At 47.2% G+C, this 21,951-nt stretch overlaps 1 protein-coding gene across 1 annotated transcript; it reads right to left on the minus strand.

Annotated features, from left to right (window-relative positions):
* Positions 1 to 14,462: 14,462 nt before the first annotated feature.
* LOC115529299 (uncharacterized) lies at positions 14,463 to 19,027 on the minus strand. Its single transcript, XM_030337907.1, has 4 exons — positions 17,510 to 19,027; positions 16,277 to 17,395; positions 15,782 to 15,950; positions 14,463 to 14,592 (listed from the first exon to the last, which is right to left on the minus strand). Exons 1-4 carry the CDS (start codon positions 17,703 to 17,705, stop codon positions 14,463 to 14,465), a joined length of 1,614 nt encoding a protein of 537 aa, XP_030193767.1. The 5' UTR covers positions 17,706 to 19,027.
* Positions 19,028 to 21,951: the final 2,924 nt, after the last annotated feature.

The raw sequence follows: 21,951 nt of genomic DNA on the forward strand, positions 1-21,951 counted from the left end.
AGAGCGTCAAAAAGAAGTTGAAAACTTTTGAACTTTATGCAAATGACTATTATTCGCTTCAGCGGCCAAACACTGACAGCCAATCGGAATGTAGACGCTCTTCGCTTGCGTGGATCCCAGGGAACATCGGCAGGCACTTTGGTTCCTACCTACCTTTATTCACTCACTGAACAAAATGTCGGCTGAAGTATTAATCGCGGCTGTAACTGGGCACCCGGTGTTGTACGAACCAACCATTTTTCAGTTCAGAGATCGAAACGCCATAGTGGTTTGGATATCAAGTGATGATAAGCGGGAGTATTTATAGGCTACATCTAGAACGTTCGTATTTAAGCGGGAATCATTTTAATTTGCTCTCCATGCCACCAATCTAACCAACCAATCGCGTGTAGCATGCTTTAAACAAAACCAAAAAAGTTTTTGAAATCGTCACATAAACAAACTAATCGACAAGACGAGCGATAAATGACAAGGCATATATCTCTTGTCTTTTATCCCTCTATTCCCCACCATTCACGGAGCCTGAGGTGAATAATTGTTAATTAAATAGTCTAGATAGATAGATCGCCTAGTCAAGTCTTTATTAATACCAAACGACACAAATCGTCGGGAATCCATTTAGGTGGTTCGGCCCACACAGGACAGTAGCCTACAAGACCACACAGAACAAGTCTGACTGGACATACACACAATACATCACATTAAAACTAGACACGCGTTGATAGGTAGATAGACAGATAGGCCTAGATAGATAGATATGTTCCATTATTTGCCTTGTGGAGCCAACCAGTCCTGTGCGCGTATGCAAATTAGCCATGTGCGCCAATGTCTATTTGTTTTGAGTGCGACGAATGAGTGCAGATCATGATTTGCAGATGCAGATCAGTTAAACATATTTTAACTACTACAGCACGCAGGGTTTTTTGTTCTCGGTTGTAATTAGCCTACATTTTAGGATTTTTTTTTTATATTGGGGGGAATCACTGTCCTACTTGTTGTCGAAGCACTTTATCAAACAAGCAAAACCGTCTCGGCAATATGGCAAAGGTGTATGGGAGAGTTCACTATTTGATATGGCTGTCTGTAGGGCCTACTAAACGCAAACGGCTCCTTTGAATGCGTCTGCATAATTGAATTGTACGTCATGAGCGACTTGAGCGACCAAAGCGAACAGAAAAATTCGCAGCGAAACTTTGTGAGCGACCAAAGCGTCTTTGACGCTTTGGTCGCTCCTGGTGTGGACGTACAGTAACACTTTACCCGGGATAACGTCAAACTGTTGCCGTGTTAACGGGACTAAACACCAACCGCCGCAGTGTGGGCAGCTGGGGCTGGGGGAGGGCTGCGGGGGGACGGGGCGCGCCACCCCTCCTCGTCCCAGCCGCCGGCGTGGCTGTCGACGGGCCAGACGTCGGAGGGCGGCGGAGGACGGGGTCCCCGAACAGCGCTCCAACGGCCCCCTACGACGGATCAGGTGGGGGCCCCGAAGGAGGTGGTCCCTGACCACACCCCCAGGGCTCCTGCTGACTCTGGGGTCTGGCAGACGAGGGCCTTCGCTAAGGATTCTGGGGGTTCTACTGTTCTAGGGGGTTGGACAGTTGCGGGGCCCTCCTGGGTCATTTGTGGTTGATAAACTAATTGGGGTTTATCGATGTCGGGGTGTGTTGTTGACTCTTGTGTTCATGTTGTGTTCATTGCACCATTACTGAAAGTGTTAGTGTGGTTGAATGGTGGCGTGTGTTCTAGTGTGTACCGTGCTGGTGTTATTAAAGGCAGCTCCGTTGTCCAGCGGTGTATGGGGCGTGGAGCTGCGGCCGACTGCTAAACCTGGGCTCCCGTCTCGTCCTTCACCTGCTGCTCACCACAATATGATTGTTGAAGTTAAACGGATTGAATTATGGTACATGATTGTCTAGTGAGCCCATGTTTAAAAGGATTATGGTGGGATGTTATTTTTTAAATAAGTAAATATTATATATTTATAATTAGAACTAAGTTTAAGTAAAAGAAAACCACTGAAAAACATTAAGAATGATAAACAGTGGGAGAATTTATTTTACACTTTGATTAATTTAAGGGAAATAAGGCAATCATTAAAAAAAAAAAATCACATTGTAAAACAACCGTTTTCTGGTTTCTTGAAGGTTTTTCACCTTGCTAACAACTGAATGACTTACAACTGACCATCAATTGAGACTTCAATAAAAGAAGATAAAGAGTAAACAGTTTGTTTATTGAGTGTAACCCAGAAGGAACTCTGATTGGATGCACCAATCTAGTTCAAGTGGAGAATGCACAAAAAAGGAAAGAACTTGACAATAGTAATATTATAACAGTTTTCATTCATGATAGTAATATTATAACAGTATTCTTCAGTGATAGTAATATTGTAATAGTGTTCATCAGAACTGAAATTATATTTTCAGAATCCCAGCTTAACAGTTAAATTTAATACCAGCTTGTATTTCCAGTTGGTCTCATTGACGTTGAGGCTAGAGTGTGAGGTCGTTCTAGATGGCGCTCTATTCCGAGGTGGCTATCACTAAAGCTAACATGAAGCTAAAGGCGTTGTTTACGTTTGGTCTAATGAGCTCACAGGAGTCCCAGCGTTCTGCTCTCAGCGCTTTATTAAAACATTCCTGGACACGACGCTTTGTGATCATGAGTGATGTGATGATGAGAGTCGATCAGGAGCCCGTCCTCTGGCCGGGTCACATGGGGCTCCAGGGGGGAGGTCAGAGCCCGTCCTCTGGCCGGGTCACATGGGGCTCCAGGTGGGAGGTCAGAGGTCAGAGCCCGTCCTCTGGCCGGGTCACATGGGGCCCCAGGTGGGAGGTCAGAGGTCAGAGCCCGTCCTCTGGCCGGGTCACATGGGGCCCCAGGTGGGAGGTCAGAGCCCGTCCTCTGGCCGGGTCACATGGGGCTCCGGGTGGGAGGTCAGAGGTCAGAGCCCGTCCTCTGGCCGGGTCACATGGGGCTCCGGGTGGGAGGTCAGAGGTCAGAGCCCGTCCTCTGGCCGGGTCACATGGGGCTCCGGGTGGGAGGTCAGAGGTCAGAGCCCGTCCTCTGGCCGGGTCACATGGGGCTCCGGTTGGGAGGTCAGAGGTCAGAGCCCGTCCTCTGGCCGGGTCACATGGGGCTCCGGGTGGGAGGTCAGAGGTCAGAGCCCGTCCACTGGCCGGTTCACATGGGGCTCCAGGGAGAGGTCGGAGCCCGTCCTCTGGCTGGGTCACATGGGGCTCAAGGTGGGAGGTCAGAGGTCAGAACATGTCCTTCCTGTATCTGTGGATCAGCTCTGAGACGTCCTCCTTCATGTGGTACACTACACAAACACACACACACGTACACACACACACACACACACACACACACACACACACACACACACACACACACACACACACACACACACACACACACAAACACATTATACACCCACACACACACACACATGATGAATGGATGTGAAGTGAAAGAAGGATGTGTAATAGATGTGTAAAGGTGGTGGTTGTAGTGTGGGTGTAATGAGTGAATAATGTCTGTGGTGGGAGTAATGCAGGCGTAATGAATGTGTTCTAAGTGTATTATGAATAATAAATGTTTAGTGGGTGTATAATAAATGTTTAAAAGGTGTATTATGAATAATGAATGTGTAGTGGCTGTATGATGAATGTGTAATAGGTGTGTTATGAATAATGAATGTGTAGTGGCTGTATGATGAATGTGTAATAGGTGTGTTATGAATAATGAATGTGTAGTGGGAGTATGATGAATGTGTAATAGGTGTGTTATGAATAATGAATGTGTAGTGGCTGTATGATGAATGTGTTATAGGTGTAGGGTGAATGTGATATGGATAGTAAGTGATGAAAGTGTAATGGATGGTGAATGATGAATGTATGTAAAGTGTAAGATGGACGTATAGAGTGGGTGTAGTATATGTGTAATAGGTGAAGGGTGTATGCTGGTTGTGGTGAATGTGTGTTATGGTTCAGGATTTTTCCTTCAGGCGTGTGGGTGTGAGTGTATGTAACCTGGGTGATCCTTTGGTGCTCTATGTGTTTGCGTTGTTGGGTGGTCCATCTGGGGTCTGATTCTAACCCAGCGATGGTGAGGTGGGTGACGGGTTGTTGTGTGAAATGTTGATCCAGAGTGGTTTGTAGGTGCTGGTGTTTGATGTCGAGGAGTTGATGTTTCAGTCAGATGATCATGAGATGTTTCGTTTCTCCAATGGATTGTTGATGGCGGTGTGTGCATGTTATGATGTAGACCGTGTTGGGGGAATCAATGCTTGGGGGTGGAGGATGGGTAGAGTGGTGTGGCTATGTGGGTTGGTGATGGAGTTGTGTGGTTTGAAGTAGTGTGTGATAGATGGTGGTGGTTCTGTGGGTTTACGGGAGAAGGTGGAGGTGACCAGGAGATCTTTGAGGCTGTTGTTTTTCCTGTACGCAGAAATGATTTTGTGTTGTTGTAGTGCTGCATGTTGTTCTTGTACGGTGGTGAAGTGAGAGTTGGAAAGGAAAGGAGTTTGGGTAGGGAAGGAGGGAAGGAGGGGAGGGGAAGGATGATTGGGGTTGGGATGGGGGCCAAGAGGTTGGTTGGTATTGTGCTGTGAAGACAGGGTTAGGGTCAGGGTCAGAATTCATGGGTGAATAATGCAGGAACCCCTTTAAGGTAACAATGCACACACACATACATATCTATAAAGACATGGTAAAAGCATGGAAGAAGTATTCAAAACACACAGGGAAAAATATGTGCTGGCGAATAAGATAGAAATAGACAAAATAAAAAAGACAAAATAGATAAAATGAATAAGTAAATAAATATATATTAAAGATAAATAAGGCATAGTGAAACCATTCACACATTCATACCATCCTTTCACATAACAGAAGCCTCCAGTGTAATAAATGGGGAGTAAAAGAGGTGGAAGGCCTCAATAACATCATGATGTAAAGGAAGCACACAGTGAAGATAAAAACATGCAGCATATTAAAACACACAATGGACCCGACGCCATGCAGGGAACCCCCCAGGAGGAGTCCCGGGACCCCCCAGCGCCCCCAGCAGCGTCCCAGTGCGGCCCCCACTCCCTGATGTTCAGGCCCAAGGGGGGGAGGGTCTCAAGCTTTGCTCTCCATCTACGCTCCGCCGCCTCCCTCCGTCTGTCCGCCCAGCACGCCTTCATCTCCAGCCCGGTGATGAACAGTGAGGTGATGGGGTGTGTTTGGAAGTGTTGGACGCTGTGAGTGTTGAGGGTGCCTATGTGTATAGTATATAAATGCTGTTTAAGCCTGGTGAGTATGGTGGGCTTTGTGTCGCCGACATATATGATGTGGCATTGGGAGCATGTGATGGCGTAGATGATGTTTCTGTCCAGTATGGTGAGTTTTTGCGGAGTAGGGCTGGAGGTGGAGGCGTGCTGGTTCCTGACGACCGCCAGCTGCTGAAAGGGGCTTTGGTGTGGAGAGGGGGCGCCTCTAATATCTGTGGAAAAGCGGCCCGCACCAGGACATCCTGGAGGTCCCAGGACTTTCCTGTGAGCTCATATTATTTTATGCTTCTGGAGTGTGGGGTTGTTGTGTTGTGCACGTGTGAATGCGTGTTTCAGTTTGTGTTTGTGATGTGTTGTGTCATTGTGCTGATGAGGGGTACGATGTGTGTGTGGCTGCCCCCCCCTGATCGTCTCCGCTCCTGATGTCAGGGGTCCCCTCAGGGAACCTGTTGGGGAAGACCACCTGACTCAGGGATCCAGGCCCCCCCTCAGCCGCCCTGTGGACGGGGGCGGACCCTAAGTCGGCCCCTCCAGTGTGGATGGGAGCCGGTTAAGTTGAGGCGTAGAGGAGGGAAGCTGGTTTGGGTTAGGGTTAGGGAGGTGGTGGGGGTCCACAGTGGAGGCCGCGGGTGGTTTACGGTGAGACGGAGTGGGTGACGAGGGGTTCAGGTGAGACAGTGGGTGACGAGGGGTTAAGGTGAGACAGTGGGTGACGAGGGCTTAAGGTGAGTCAGTGGGTGACGAGGGGTTAAGGTGAGACAGTGGGTGACGAGGGGTTAAGGTGAGACAGTGGGTGACGAGGGGTTCAGGTGAGACAGTGGGTGACGAGGGGTTCAGGTGAGACAGTGGGTGACGAGGGGTTAGGGTGAGACGGTGGGTGACGAGGGGTTAAGGTGAGACAGTGGGTGACGAGGGGTTAAGGTGAGTCAGTGGGTGACGAGGGGTTAAGGTGAGACAGTGGGTGACGAGGGGTTAAGGTGAGACAGTGGGTGACGAGGGCTTACGGTGAGTCAGTGGGTGACGAGGGGTTCAGGTGAGACAGTGGGTGACGAGGGGTTAAGGTGAGACAGTGGGTGACGAGGGGTTAAGGTGAGACAGTGGGTGACGAGGGGTTAGGGTGAGACGGTGGGTGACGAGGGGTTAAGGTGAGACAGTGGGTGACGAGGGGTTAAGGTGAGACAGTGGGTGACGAGGGGTTAAGGTGAGACAGTGGGTGACGAGGGGTTAAGGTGAGACAGTGGGTGACGAGGGGTTAAGGTGAGACGGTGGGTGACGAGGGGTTAGGGTGAGACGGTGGGTGACGAGGGGTTAAGGTGAGACAGTGGGTGACGAGGGGTTAAGGTGCGACAGTGGGTGACGAGGGGTTAAGGTGAGACAGTGGGTGACGAGGGGTTAAGGTGAGACAGTGGGTGTCGAGGGGTTAAGGTGAGACGGGGGGGGTGAGGAGGAGACGCACGGAGGGACGGTTGGTTAAGGTTAGGGTGGGGGGCAGGGGGAGGGGTTAAGGTTAGGGCAGGGGGGCTTGGGGTGGAAGCTACTTCATGGAGGAGTGCGTGTGTGTCGCTGGTTTCAGATCAACTTCTGTGTGAAGGACTGTGTGGTGCGTTTGTGTCTGGGAAAGAAACGGTTGTGATTAGAAATCGATGTGTTGCATGTTGTGCATATTTAACCTTAATAGCAGGGTGATGTGTATTGAATAGGTGTATGAATTGCAGAAAGTGATCTAAGCTTTGTGGCCAGAGCCCGAAGATGTCGTCCAGGAACCGACAGTTCACCTGTGGCAGCAACGGGCAAGACTGCAGAGCAGAACGCTGGAACCACGCCATGTAGACGTTCTCATAGCTGGGGGGGACCTTGTTGCCCGTGGCCGTCCCGTGCGTCTGGAGGTAATGCTCGTTGTTATAATGGAAGTCCTTCCTGCAGGTTGGTGGTCAGTGACTCCAACAGGTGGCTGGGGGGCCTGTCGGGGTCGGGGTACCGGAGGAGGGCAGAGCGGACAGCCCGCGGACCAGATCCATGTCCATGTTGGTGTACGATGAACCGAGATCAACTGTAGATAAAGAGGTGGGGGCTAAGGTGGGGGCTAAGGTGGGGGCTAAGGGGGGGGCTAAGGTGGGGGCTAAGGTGGGGGCTAAGGTGGGGGCTAAGGGAAGTACCAGAGGGGGACGGACGTTATTAGGAGTGGGGGGGGGGGGGGGGGGGGGGGGGGGGGCCGGCGGGCCGCCCTGACTCGGCCGGCGGGCCGCCCTGACTCGGCCGGCGGGCCCTGACCCAGACCGACGGCGAGGCAGGGGGAGGGGGGGGGGGGAGCTAGTGTCTGGCGCCCCCCGGTGGCCCCTCCCAGAGTCGTGGTGGGCCAATGGGAGGGCCTGGCCTTGATTGGCAGCACCAGGGTGTCGGCATGGCGACTCCTACCTCGGGGGGGCTCTGGGGGGCAGACCTGGGGGGGGCTCCTCCTGGGGGGATTGGTGGGGGGGGGGGTGGTGTTTAACAGCTCTAGGTCGGGGGGGGGGACCCGAGAGGCGGTGGGCCTGGGGTGGGGGGGTGAGGGGCAGGTGGGGGGCTATGGAGGGGGGGGCTGGGGGTGGGGGAGTGGAGGAGGGGGAGTGTGTTGGGGGTGGTTGTCTGTGTGTGTGTGTGTGTGTGTGTGTGTGTGTGTGTGTGTGTGTGTGTGTGTGTGCGTGCGTGCGTGCGTGCGTGAGTGTGTGTGTGTGTGTGTGTGTGTGTGTGTGTGTGTGTGTGTGTGTGTGTGTGTGTGTGTGTGTGCGTGCGTGCGTGCGTGCGTGCGTGCGTGCGTGAGTGTGTGTGTGTGTGTGTGTGTGTGTGTGTGTTTCAGTGCGTGTGTGTGTGTGTGTGTGTGTGTGTGTGTGTGTGTGTTTCAGTGCGTGTGTGTGTGGCGTACAGGTAAACCCTCTTGAGTTGGTTAATGATTGATTCATATATGTCTCTCTAACAGAGCTATCTTATCTATCAGAAAGGTGGAACAAGAGCAACCAGAGTCCATGCTTACAGAGGTTGGTGCAGACGGAGCTCCAACGAGGAAACAGTGAATACAATACAGAGTATACAGAACAGGTCACAGATATGAATACCGGTAATAATAGATACAAGCCCAGGTAGCATGGCGACGCTAAGCGTCCTGCTAACCAAACCAAACAAACCAAGCCGGCTACCCGGGAGTTGCATCCGCCCATGGCGTCACGCGGCAGCCTCGGGTCAGCCTGTGGAGAGAGAGCCCAGGTTACACTCACACGCAGAGCATGGTGGGTATGGTGGGGGGGTCAGGTTAAGTGGTTTGATCCAGATATGAAGGGTTATTGTGGGGGGGTCAGGTCAAATGGTTTGATCCAGATATGAAGGGTTATTGTTTGGGGATCAGGTCAAATGGTTTGATCCATATATGAAGGGTTATTGTGGGGGGGTCAGGTTAAGTGGTTTGATCCAGATATGAAGGGTTATTGTGGGGGGATCAGGTCAAATGGTTTGATCCAGATATGAAGGATTATTGTGGGGAGATCAGGTCAAATGGTTTGATCCAGATATGAAGGGGTGTTGTGGGGATCTCGTCAAATGGTTTGATCCAGATATGAAGGGTTATTGTGGGGGGATCAGGTCAAATGGTTTGATCCAGATATGAAGGGTTATTGTGGGGGGATCAGGTCAAATGGTTTGATCCAGATATGAAGGGTTATTGCGGGGGGATCAGGTTAAGTGGTTTGATCCAGATATGAAGGGTTATTGTGGGGGGATCAGGTCAAATGGTTTGATCCAGATATGTAGGGTTATTGTGGGGAGATCAGGTCAAATGGTTTGATCCAGATATGAAGGGTTATTGTGGGGGGATCAGGTCAAATGGTTTGATCCAGATATGAAGGGTTATTGCGGGGGGATCAGGTTAAGTGGTTTGATCCAGATATGAAGGGTTATTGTGGGGGGATCAGGTCAAATGGTTTGATCCAGATATGTAGGGTTATTGTGGGGGGATCAGGTCAAATGGTTTGATCCAGATATGAAGGGTTATTGTGGGGGGATCAGGTCAAATGGTTTGATCCAGATATGAAGGGTTATTGCGGGGGGATCAGGTTAAGTGGTTTGATCCAGATATGAAGGGTTATTGTGGGGGGATCAGGTCAAATGGTTTGATCCAGATATGAAGGGTTATTGTGGGGGGAACAGGTCAAATGGTTTGATCCAGATATGAAGGGTTATTGTGGGGGGATCAGGTCAAATGGTTTGATCCAGATATGAAGGGTTATTGTGGGGGGATCAGGTCAAATGGTTTGATCCAGATATGAAGGGTTATTGCGGGGGGATCAGGTTAAGTGGTTTGATCCAGATCCCGGTCCCAGTCCGAGTCCGGGTCCGGGTCCTGTTCCTTGTCCCAGTCCGGGTCCGGGTCCTGCTCCTTTTCCCGGTCCGGGTCCTGGTCCAGGCCCCGCTCTGGGTCCTAGTGCGCGTCCTGGTCCCGGTCCCAGTCCCAGTCCGGGTCCGGGTCCTGTTCCTTGTCCCGGTCCGGGTCCTGGTCCAGGCCCCGCTCCGGATCCTAGTGCGCGTCCTGGTCCCGGTCCGGGTCCGGACCTGGTCCTGACCTCTGCAGCTCATGATAGGCCCCCTGATAGTCGTAGGCCCTGGGGCTTCAGCCCAGGTAAGCCTGAGCATTAAGGCGGCCTTGACCACATCGACCTCCTTAAGAGGTGGAACCATCTCCCTTGTGGGATTTATACAGTTATCATATCTGGTTGTGTGTGTGTGTGTGTGTGTGTGTGTGTGTGTGTGTGTGTGTGTGTGTGTGTGTGTGTGTGTGTGTGTGTGTGTGTGTGTGTAGTACAGGTAAAACAGCAGTCCTCTTCAGTTGGTTAATGATTGATTGTTTTAATGACAGCTCTTACTCAGGCCCAGCTCTGGAATCTGGTTTGATCCAAGATGTTTCTGACAGCGTGGATACATTTAAAAATATATTATATATATATATTTACTCTGTTTCTTTGTCTTGTCTTTTTCTCCCTACGTATTTTGATACGCTGGGAGTCACATGATTTCACAGCACACGATACAAAGTACAGCAGAACTTTATAGCCGTGAAGTAACTTTAGTTCCTCTGTTTTAACCTCCAACATCATTACGGGGACCTGGTGGTTTATAGCCTTATATGGACTTCCTCCAACCTTTGCTCCGTCTTATTTTATCACTTCACCAGATTAGGTTGTGTTCGGGTGGAGGCCCCGCCCTGACGGAGCGTTGGGACCATCCTGAAGGCTTTACACGTCGTTAACTGCTCTTGAAGTCTCTTCCCTCATTTGTCTTCCACACTCAGGAGCCCAGCAGCTCAATCTTTACTCTGAACCTTTAGAACCTCTTAATGTTCTGACTCGGTTCTGAACACTTACTTTGGGTTTGGTGAAACTCTTCCTTCAACGGATCTTACTTTTCCTTGCTTTTTTGCTTTTATATCTTCAATACTACATGGGGCAGCAGATGTTTTTCCCACAGAGAAATTAAGGTACAGCTTGCTTAATTTCATATTTTCTTTAGATTATTGGTCACAAACCGTATTGAGGCAAATAAAATCTTTTCCTGGAAATGCGTCTGAAAGAGTACATTCACAACTTCCTGGTAATAAAAACTTCAGATGTTACCTACTCCTACTAATGTGCTGGTGTCATATACCATTGTTGGGAACGGCAGGTACCGTTCCTGAGCGGCGTAGGCCATGGTGTGTCAGTGGTCGCGGGGGCACACGCCACAGGCCAATGAACGATCTCGGCGTCTCTCTATTATTGTGTACTTTGTAAACAGAGATAAAGTAGAATATTACGGCGGTCTCCCCTGTAGGCGAGTGCGTTCTGCTGAGGGAGGTGCATTAGTAGCCCCGGCCTGCTGGTCATCTGGGAACGGGCCAACAGCGAAGACGGACAGAACGGCTCTCGGTTTGAGAGCGTGCCACATCATGCCGAAACATTTCTACCATTATCCTCCAGTATAATTTTTATTTTCACATTTTTAATAAATATAATTATTTCATTCATAAAACCTTCACGTTCCCACCGGTGAAGTATCCCTTTAAGGTGGTTATAACATTTGAGGGCTCTCTTCTAAATTTTAATCACGATTGGATATCGTCCTAATTCTGCTCTGCATGCATTATTTGGTCTATTCTCTAGAAGAGTTTCAATTTGATGTTTGTCCCATTTTATAAAATCTTGGTTTGTGAGTCGGCCCCTCTCTCTCTCTCTCTCTCTCTCTCTCTCTCTCTCTCTCTCTCTCTCTCTCTCTCTCTCTCCCTCTCTCTCTTTCTGTCTCTCCTCTCTCCTTCTCTCTCTCTCTCTCTCTCTCTCTCCCTCTCTCTCTTTCTGTCTCTCCTCTCTCCTTCTCTCTCTCTCTCTCTCTCTCTCTCTCTCTCTCTCTCTCTCTCTCTCTCTCTCTCCCTCTCTCTCTTTCTGTCTCTCCTCTCTCCTTCTCTCCCTCTCTCTCTTTCTGTCTCTCCTCTCTCCTTCTCTCTCTCTCTCTCTCTCTCTCTCTCTCTCTCTCTCTCTCTCTCTCTCTCTCTCTCTCTCTCTCTCTCTCTCTCTCTCTCCAAAACAAAACAAAGCAATCGCTGATTCAAAGATAACTAAAATGCTTTATCAAACAAAGCTTCAAAGAAAGTGATTTCTCTTGTGTTTTACTGGTAAAACATGATAGTTCCAGTCACTAAATTGCAATATACCTTTAAACAAACCTTTGCTGACAAAAAACGTGAGATAAAAATAAAACTGTTCAGTTTCCCCGACTCACTCTGATTTGTGTCACACAGGTGGATTCCATCCCTTAATTATGACAGCGGTCCTGCAATAGCAGAGCTGAGCTATGGCGGGCGGCAGACAGAATACAAACTCACATTCACATTCAAGTTAACCATAGTTATATCAACACTAGCTCTATCACTGGCAGTGGTAGTATTATTATTCATATCTCACATTCACATTCAAGTTAACCATCGTTATATCAAAACACTAGCTCTATCACTGTAAGTTTTACTATTATTATTCATATCTCCTATAGAATTATACCTGTATTATTATTACCAAACTGAGGAAGGGAAAGAGAGAGAGAGACAGAGAGAGACAGACAGACAGACAGACAGACAGACAGACAGACAGACAGACAGACAGACAGACAGAGAGAGAGAGAGAGAGAGAGACAGACAGACAGACAGACAGACAGACAGACAGACAGACAGACAGACAGACAGACAGACAGACAGACAGACAGACAGACAGACAGACATATAGAGAGACGGAAAGAAAGACAGATTTCATTTGTACATTTATTTTGTATTTTATTGAATTCGTATTCTTCCTTTAATCTCTCTTTCGCTGTACTTTTGACTCTTGAAATGCAATAACAAGTGATTCCCAGTGTGGGATTCATAAAGTTGATAGTATTTTATCTGCTTGTGGATGTTTTATTGGTAAGAGTGTGTGTGTGTGTGTGTGTGTGTGTGTGTGTGTGTGTGTGTGTGTGTGTGTATGTGTGTGTGTGTGTGTGTGTGTGTGTGTGTGTGTGTGTGTGTGTGTGTGTGTGTGTGTGTGTGTGTGTGTGTGTGTGTACAGGTACATGTACAGGTAAACCAGTTATCCTCTTTAGTTAGTTAATGATTGATTAATGACAGCTCTAACTCAGCTACAGGTCTGTTTGATCTGAGGAGTTTCTGACAGCGTGGATAAGATCTCTTTTCTATGTTTGTTTGGTTTGTTGTCTTGTCTGTTTCCTAACTCTGAAAAGTCTGTAACCATTTTCTTCTCCTTCAAAGTGATAAAAGTCTTCCCTTAGCTTTTTATCCGATTGTATTTTGATACGTTGGGAGTCCCATGCTATCACTGCAGATGATCCAAAGTACAGCAGAACTTAATAGCCTTGACGTGACTTTAATTCCACTGTTTTAACCTCCACCATCGTGACTGGGTCGTGGTGGTTTTATAGCTTTATATGGACCTCCTCAAAGCTTTGCTCTGTCTTGATACAGTTATGGGTGTGTTCTGGTGAAGCCCAGCCCTGACCATCATAAAGGTTTCAGGTGTAGTTAGCTGTCGTTCAAAGCCTCCTTCCTCATTCCATCTGTCTTCACTGAGGAGCCCAGCAGCTCAGTCTGTACTCAGAACCTTTAGAACCGTGTTCACGTTCTGTCTACGTTCTGAACACTTACTTTGTGTTTTGGCGAACACCTGAATCTCCTCCTTCAACTGATCTTACTTTCCATCCTTTGGTGCTTTTATATTTTCATACGACACGGGACAGCACACTTTTCACCACAGAGACGCTAAGGTACAGTTTGCTGAATGTCATGTTTTCTTAAGATTATTGGTCATATATTCTCACTGTATTAATATATTCTAAATGAATCAGTTACCAGTCCAGGTTGATTGTTTCCAGGTTCCTGCTGTAAAAGAGATATTGATCTCAGAGAGACCACCTCTCTGAATAAGGAATATGGGTCAGAACATCAATAACTAGTTTCACTGTGTTGAGGGCGTTTTTATATGGATCCTCTGGTCCAGGAACGGAACAGAACTCACATTGGGTTCCAATGGAAAACGGTTTGGATTCAAACATTCCCTGTGTGTGTGTGTGTGTGTGTGTGTGTGTGTGTGTGTGTGTGTGTGTGTGTGTGTGTGTGTGTGTGTGTGTGTCTGTGTGTGTGTGTGTGTGTGTGTGTGTGTGTGTGTGTGTGTGTGTGTATATGATTAAATCACCATTTTAAATTGTTGTTTCTTTCCTTTACATAAAACTAAGTGACAGTTACTCAGTAACTACTGAGGAATTACTGGTAAACAGACTACTGTTACTGATACTGTTACTGTTACTGAGTAACTGTCACTTAGGGCCCAGTTAGGGCCCCAGTTAGGGCCCCAGTTAGGGCCCTGGTTGTTCATCATTCATTACTCAGTAACAAATACAGTAGTCCCCTAGTCTGTTTACCAGTAACTCCTCAGTAGTTACTGAGTAACTGTCACTTAGGGCCCAGTTAGGGCCCTGGTCGTTCATCATTCGTTACTCATTCGTTACACAATTCAAATCTGCACCATAGTATACTATTGTTCCCTAAACTGACAGGACACAGGAGCTTGTTTGGGACTGAATGATGTATTAATTTATTGCTTGACTGATGATTGTGTTTGTTTGGTGGGAGAGTCATCTTACCCTTTCACTCTGTCCATTCAAAATTGGCAACATTGGAGATGAGGCTCAGCACCCTTGGGTTGACAGCATACTGGCGTCCCTTTTCTTTTCGCTTGACTTTGGTCCCCTGATCTGGGTTGATTTTGAAGATGCACCTGTTGGAAAAATAATTTTCCTTTTAAGCTAAGACATTCAGAGTGTAACAGTTTTTCTCAATTGCTAAAACACTAAAAGCCATTGGCTGAGCAAAGTTCTCAGTTGCCTGAACTAATTTAGCTAACTGTGCAGTCTGTTGTCACCTTAAACCATTTCACATGGTAAAACACAATTTGCAGATCTCACTTACACTTTTCAGCAAAACTCTAAACACATTCTCAAAACACATTTTGCACTCTAACGCACGTCATCTAAATTTGTAAATACAAGTAGAGCAAACTGTCATTGATTAAACACAACCACTCAAAATTGATTTCACTTGTTTCAAATGATGTGACACAACCAATATAAGCCAATTCAGAGAGCAAACAGGTTGTTGAAGGTGGGAATGAGAGTCTGAGAATGGATAGAAGAAACTATGTGAGAGGACGGAAGGAGGAGGAAGAGGAGACAAGAAAGAAGAAGAGGAAGACGAAGAGGAAGACAAAGAGTGGAAAAATCCAATGAAATTATAGACCATGTTCTTGTCCATGGACTGACAATAAGGGAAGCAGGACATAGAGTGTAACCCAATTTGAGCTGATTTTCTGTGTCCACCATAGTAAGGACATGCACGTGATGCGAGCGAAAGAGTGGAGAACTCGGCTGCATCAACTTTTCATGTTGCCCTTTACCCTGTTGCGCAATGGCCTCTGGCTCGACGGAACAGTCAGAAACTGACACAGCTAAGACTTTAGTCTCGAAGACGACGCTGAAGTTAGCTTCTGATTCGCCAGCCTCCGATTCGGCACTTAAGGGCAAAGTTAAGGGTCTGTACATTAATCCAGTCCAGATTTGAGAGGTATAGGCACAGTGGTTTTTGATCTGGACCTGGTCTAATGAGGTCTTGGTGTAAAACAAAAACGGTGAAATCTCCCCATTAGCATTTTCACAAATAAAATAAAAGTTTCACAGATACAATAGTAGGTGTCAGGGAAAGCTGATGTCTTACCTAAAATGTCTAAAAGGTTTTCACATCAAGAAGTGTCACAAAAAAGGAAAGGAAAGAGAGGAAAGGAGCAGTGAGAGGAGTGAAGAGGAGCAGAGAGAGGTAAGAGGAAAGGAGCAGAGTGGAGCTAGGAAAGGAGCAACCTACCTAGGTAGCAAAACTACCTTAAAAGCAATGTGTAATGCATACTGAAAGTGTACCTCTGTAAGAACTCCAGAGTAGCTGTGAGTGCAACAGGATAATCAATGTTGTGCAGATAATATGAGCAGAACATCATCTCTAACGCCTTGGTGAAGCAGGGAAGCTGCTCATTCACAATGACCTGGTCCACTGCAACCATGAACATCTTGGCAGTAAGTGGGCTGTTACCTGTGAACAGAGCAAGAACAATATGTTCCATAGTGAGTAAATAGCTTGCTTAATGTATATGGATCCAATGAGGTTAAGTAAGCCAGGAGCTGTGTTCAGTACACTGCTTAGTTGACTTCATTCTTGAATAGCCCACATTGTGTCTAAACTGCAAAAGAAAAACTATACCAAGTAAAAAGAAATGAAAGCAAGGTAGCAAAAAACATGATTTTGTCATCTATAAAAATGTTTTTTGCAGTGTACAGTACACCATTACCACTGTAGACATAAAATGTTAAAATAAGTATTTCAGTGAACAGATGAAAAAAAAATGTTGGCACTCCTACCGCAGACCACAATGCAGGGTGTCCATGGTAGCTTGGTGGTGTCCATGTCAACTCCAATGGCAGTGTCATCAACATTTACAAACATCTTATCTTGCTGCTCTTTGAAATGGGCACCAAGCATCAGTACAGCTGCACTAGTTTCTTCACCTCCTGCCAGGGCTTTGCTCAGAATGGTTCTTGCTTCGCTGGATGACTCAGTTTTACCAAACTGAAAGTACCGCAGGATTCTTCTGAACTTGGTGGCTGTGGACTCTTCAAAGCTGGCATCTAACTGGACACCTGTTAGTTCTTTGAAATTAAGCCTCATTCCAGCTTCCTGGCAGAGGAAAGGCCATTCCTTAAGAAAGTCTTCCGTCTCTTTCAGTGCTGACAGTACGTCTCTCCTCTGTGAGGGAAAAGTCTCCACCATCAGTCTTTCTATTTTTTTTGCATCTTTGTCTTTGTTTTTGAACATCTTAACCAGCTCTTCTTGTTTTTGCTTTTGCAGTTTTGTTTCACCAGGAGAAAGCACTGGCTCAGAGTTAATACAGCCATATGCATCTTTGCACACTCTCTTTACATTGTCAGGGCTGCAACTTTCAGGAAGCCTTTTCTGGGCAGTAGAAGCTTGGAGTCGTCTGCAATTATCTAGCCGAGATATTAACTGTTTTACAAGTGAGTCATACCCAGTGCCGACAATCTGACCCTCAATCTCATCTCGGAAGGATTTTGGGTAGCAAAGTACCATCTTTCTTGAAATTTCATTAATGTGTTTCTTGCCAGGTTTTTTGCACACAGTTAGCACCTCACTAGCCACAATCCTAATAATGTCCCTTCTCTGTGCTGCAGAAGGCCTCTTACCATTATCTAAAAGTTGTCTTGTGCTGGAGGGCATCTTACTCCAGGGTATGTCGAACCTGTAATGCCAGCTAGTATCTTCTCTGACACTGCTCTCTGATCCAGTAGGTGAGGCTATGGTCAAAGCTGGACTGCTTGTAGCAGTGGATTTCGGTGTGGAGTGAACACTCATGGGAAAATCATCACTCATGTCGTCACTCACAAATGATTCTTCGTTGTTGGGTTCAACAATCTGGCTGGTAGATATTGAGGAGGATGTATCCTCTACTCTAGTCACTAAATCTAAATAACAAAAGGACATAAGCATGTTAGTCATTATCATCCATATATAATTTTCACTTAATCTTCGGTCTAGTTGCAATCATCACAAATGGCACTATGTATTATTTTACTTACTTTTAATGCAGGCCATGGCTTTCCTGGCCTCTATTGGCCTCAGGACTGCTGCAAGGTCAGCTGCCTCCACAAATTTTAGGTCCTCAGCTGAACAGACGCCAATGTTTTTGAGCACCTCCACTACTTGTGCTATAGAATCTTCTTCTTTAAAGAATGAGCTTAGGGATGAAGTTACGTCACCCACCCATCCATCCATGACTTCAAGAGGGGACAAAACATAAATTATTGTTTAGTGGATAACAGATTGTGGATTACACTTCACAGCACAATTACCATGTTACTTTGATTAATATATGTAATTTCCCCCCATTGACACACTAGTCAAAAACTTCTTCCCAACACCTCATCACACTACTACTGATCAACAACACTGTGCTTCAGAGATATCACTGTATTTCCATTCAGATTGTAAAGAGGCAATGGGTAATGGGCAATGGGCAATCCAGGCAGTGTTCTGCATTAATGCAGTGCATATCCTCAGCTGCTTGTTTGACTTCATAGAGTCCATACTCTGATAAATACACTGAAGTGTGCGGTGTCACCAGAAAGCACACCTTTTTGTCATTGATTATCAAAACAAGCTCAATCTGGCCAAACTTGATTGACTCATCAGACTCGCGTTTGAGGCACAGAAAAGATCCCTTTTTGTACCGAGTGCCCTTAAAATCTACCTCAGTTGACACAGAATCCGGTTCTGTAAACATGTGTGCTTCAACTGCATTGCGCACTGCATCACTGTACAGGTGAGCATGATATGGAGTAACGTTTTTTGACTTCAGCACTGGTGCAAAAAAGGAGTTTGAGCTGAGGGTTGTTTGGAGGAGTTGGTGCTGATTTGCGAGAGACTGGCATATATTCTTATAGTTTTGTGTCCTCCTCACACACCTCTTGAAGTAAGAGTGTTTACTCTCAAATCTCATTGTCCACAGCCGTATTAGGGGACCCAGTTTGAGGATCAATGATGCATAATGGAGAAGATAGTGGTGCTTGGGTTTCAGGTGATCAGAAGGAAACATTGCTTTCCTTGTTTCCAGATATTCAACCACAACAATGTTGAGGTAAGCCACCTGGGCAGTGGTGATCTTGGGTGCACACACTAGTTCCACAAGTTCTTTCAGAGTGATCACTAGTTGCCACACTGGGTCATGAGGATCAACTTTGTCACCAATAATGACAGGCAGGAGTCTAAGCAGACACCAGTTCTCAGCTGCTTGGCCACCTATTGTGATGGCCTTTTCATTCACTTGACAAGGAGATGAGCTGGAATCTGAGTCCTTGTAGGAAAATTGTGTGATTCGCCTGTTCAGCTGAGAGTATGTGAGCCAATGCTTGACCTTTATGAAGTTACGCAAGTAAATGGCCAAGTCATAAGCTACAACTCCCTCAAACAAGTCATGCCCTATGCATGGAGGAAGGCCTGGCTGACATACATGGAAATATTTCAGTGTGTTAAAGATGGAGTCACAATAGATGCCTTTGACGTCATTCACATCACTCTCCTGCAATAACTGCACTGCTTCTTTGTAGTTATCGACTGTTCGTACAGGAAAGCTCTGACTCACACTCTCAAGTTGGTCTCTATTTACCTCACAATACCTGCAGAAGTACTTGGAAGTGCTGAAATTCTGTGTGTAGCCACCAATGCAGTGTGATCCCAAATTGTCACCTACAATAGATATTATTGTTGCTCGAACCACATGACCAGAAGTGGTTACAAGTCCATGTTCATCAAGCTGTCTCAGGTCTGACAACAATCTCTCAAACACTATGTCCTGACCAAAGGACTTAAAGTCTTTCTCTTTGCACAACAGTACTAACTGCAAATGGTCAATACTGGAACGATGGAATGGCTCAAAGTCAGCAAGTGTGAAGTATACTCCCACAAGCTTATGTTTTCTCTCTGGATGACCCAAGTGGGTTGACAACTTCAAATGCATCCTGATACAATATCAGTTTTAAGATGATGTCACCAGCTTGTAGAAACATGTCACTGGATTTGAAGACAGAGCCATCAGAAATATCACTTAAGACGACATCAGAAACAGGCAGATTTTGAGACCTAACACACTCTTCCCACACAACAGTATCCTTTAGAATAGCTCTTAAAGTGTCATGCAATAATAATAATAATAATGCATTTTATTTATAAAAGCGCCTTTCAGGTCACTCAAGGACACTGTACATCACACACAGTAAAACACACAATGAAATATACAAAAAACGTGATAAAATAGACATAGAAAGGACAACATAATAAGTTAAAATATATAGGGCAGAATGGCAGGAAGCATGGAGATTAGAGAGAGTAGGCAGTCCGAAACAGGTGGGTTTTTAGTTGTGCTTTGAAAATGGGGAGAGAGTCACAGTTTCGGAGGTCGGGTGGTAGAGAGTTCCAGAGCTGGGGAGCAGAGCGACTGAAGGCTCTGCCCCCCATAGTGCTGAGGCGGGCAGGGGGCACAGAGAGGTGGATGGAGGAGGAGGATCGAAGGGAACGGGTGGGGATGTTAATGTGCAGGAGATCAGAGAGGTAGGGAGGGGCGAGGTTGTGGATGGCCATGAATGTAAACACTAGGAGTTTGTAGTTAATGCGGTGGGTTACGGGGAGCCAGTGGAGCTGCTGGAGGACAGGGGTGATGTGATGGTATGAGGGGGTCTTTGTGATGATGCGGGCGGCAGAGTTTTGGACCAGTTGTAGTTTGCGGAGGGACTTGTGGGGGCGGCCGAAGAGGAGAGAATTGCAGTAGTCCAGACGGGAGGTGACGAGGCTGTGAACAAGGATGGCGGTGGTGTGGGGGGTGAGGGAGGGGCGGAGTCTGTTGATGTTGCGGAGATGGAAATATGCAGTGCGGGTAATGGTGTTGATGTGGGAATGGAAGGAAAGTGTGCCGTCGAGGATGACACCCAAGCTCTTAACCTGAGGGGAGGGGGAAACTGAGGAGCTGTCGATGGTGAGAGAGAAGGTATTGACTTTCGCTAGTGTGGATTTAGTGCCGAGGAGGAGCATTTCAGTTTTATTGCAGTTTAGTTTAAGGAAGTTTGAGGTGAACCAGGTTTTTATTTCGGAGAGACAGTCGGTGAGGGAGGAGGGTGGGAGTGAGGAATTGGGTTTGCAGGAAAGGTAGAGCTGAGTGTCATCCGCGAAGCAGTGGAACTGGATATTGTATTTGCGGAGGATGTGGCCGAGGGGGAGGAGATAGATGATGAATAGAAGAGGCCCCAGGACAGATCCCTGGGGCACACCAGTAGTGACTGGGGAGGGATTGGAGGTGAAGGATTTAAGCTGGATGAACTGGGTGCGGCCTGTGAGGTAGGAGTGGAACCAACTGAGGGGGGTGTGGGAGAGGCCAATCGAGGAGAGTCTACTGAGAAGGATGGGGTGTGAGATGGTGTCGAATGCTGCACTCAGATCGAGGAGGATGAGGATGGAGAAGGAACCAGAGTCAGCTGCAATGAGGAGATCGTTAGTGATTTTGATGAGGGCGGTCTCTGTGCTGTGACGGGGGCGGAAACCGGACTGGAAAGGCTCGTAGAGTGAGTGGAGGGATAAGTGGGAGTGAAGTTGGGAGGCGACAATCTTTTCTAGGGTTTTGGAAATGAATGGTAGGTTAGAGATGGGGCGGAGGTTACTGAAGTTGTTGGGGTCTGAACCGGGTTTCTTTAATATGGGGGTGACAGCGGCAGTTTTGAAAAGTGAGGGGACTATTCCAGATGAGAGTGGGGAGTGAATGATGGCGGTGATGAGAGGGAGGAGGGAGGGGAGGCAGGATTTGACTAGGGTTGTGGGGAGGGGATCAAGCTGGCAGGTGGTGGGCTTAGATTTAAGAATGAGAACGGAGATGTCGGAGGCAGTGGGGAGAAGAAAACTGGCGAAGAGATGGCAAGTAGGGGGAAGTGCAGGTGGGGAGAGAGGGGGGGAATTGGGATGTAGGTGCTGATGAATGGTGTGGATTTTCAGATTGAAATAGTCCAAGATGGAATTACAGGATTCAGTGGAGTACAAGTGGGGGGGGGAGAGAATTGGGTGGGTGGAGGATTTTTTTGAGAACCGAGAAAAGGGTTTTTGAGTTACCTTCATTGGTTAGAATGAGGCCGGAGTAGTAGGTGGATTTGGTCAGGGATATGAGGTCCTTATATTGTGCAATGTGGGAGGTGTACATGTCATTGTGGATGGTGAGAGCGGTTCGTTTATAAAGTCGCTCAAGTTGACGGTTTTTAGCTTTCATGGACCTGAGCTCGGGGGTAAACCAGGGGGCAGATGTGGAAAAGGAAACAGACCGGGTTTTTAGGGGGGCGATAGAGGTGAGAGTGTTTGTGAGGCAGGTGTTGTAAAGAGTGACGAGTTCATCAGGGTTTGAGGTAGAGTCGGTGGTCGGAAAACTGTCAATGAGGGAGCAGAGGGTGGCAATGTTAATGTTCTTGATATCGCGAAATGAAATGAGGCG

This window comes from Gadus morhua, chromosome 17, assembly GCF_902167405.1.
Source record: "Gadus morhua chromosome 17, gadMor3.0, whole genome shotgun sequence".
NCBI classification, from domain to species: Eukaryota; Metazoa; Chordata; class Actinopteri; order Gadiformes; family Gadidae; genus Gadus; species Gadus morhua.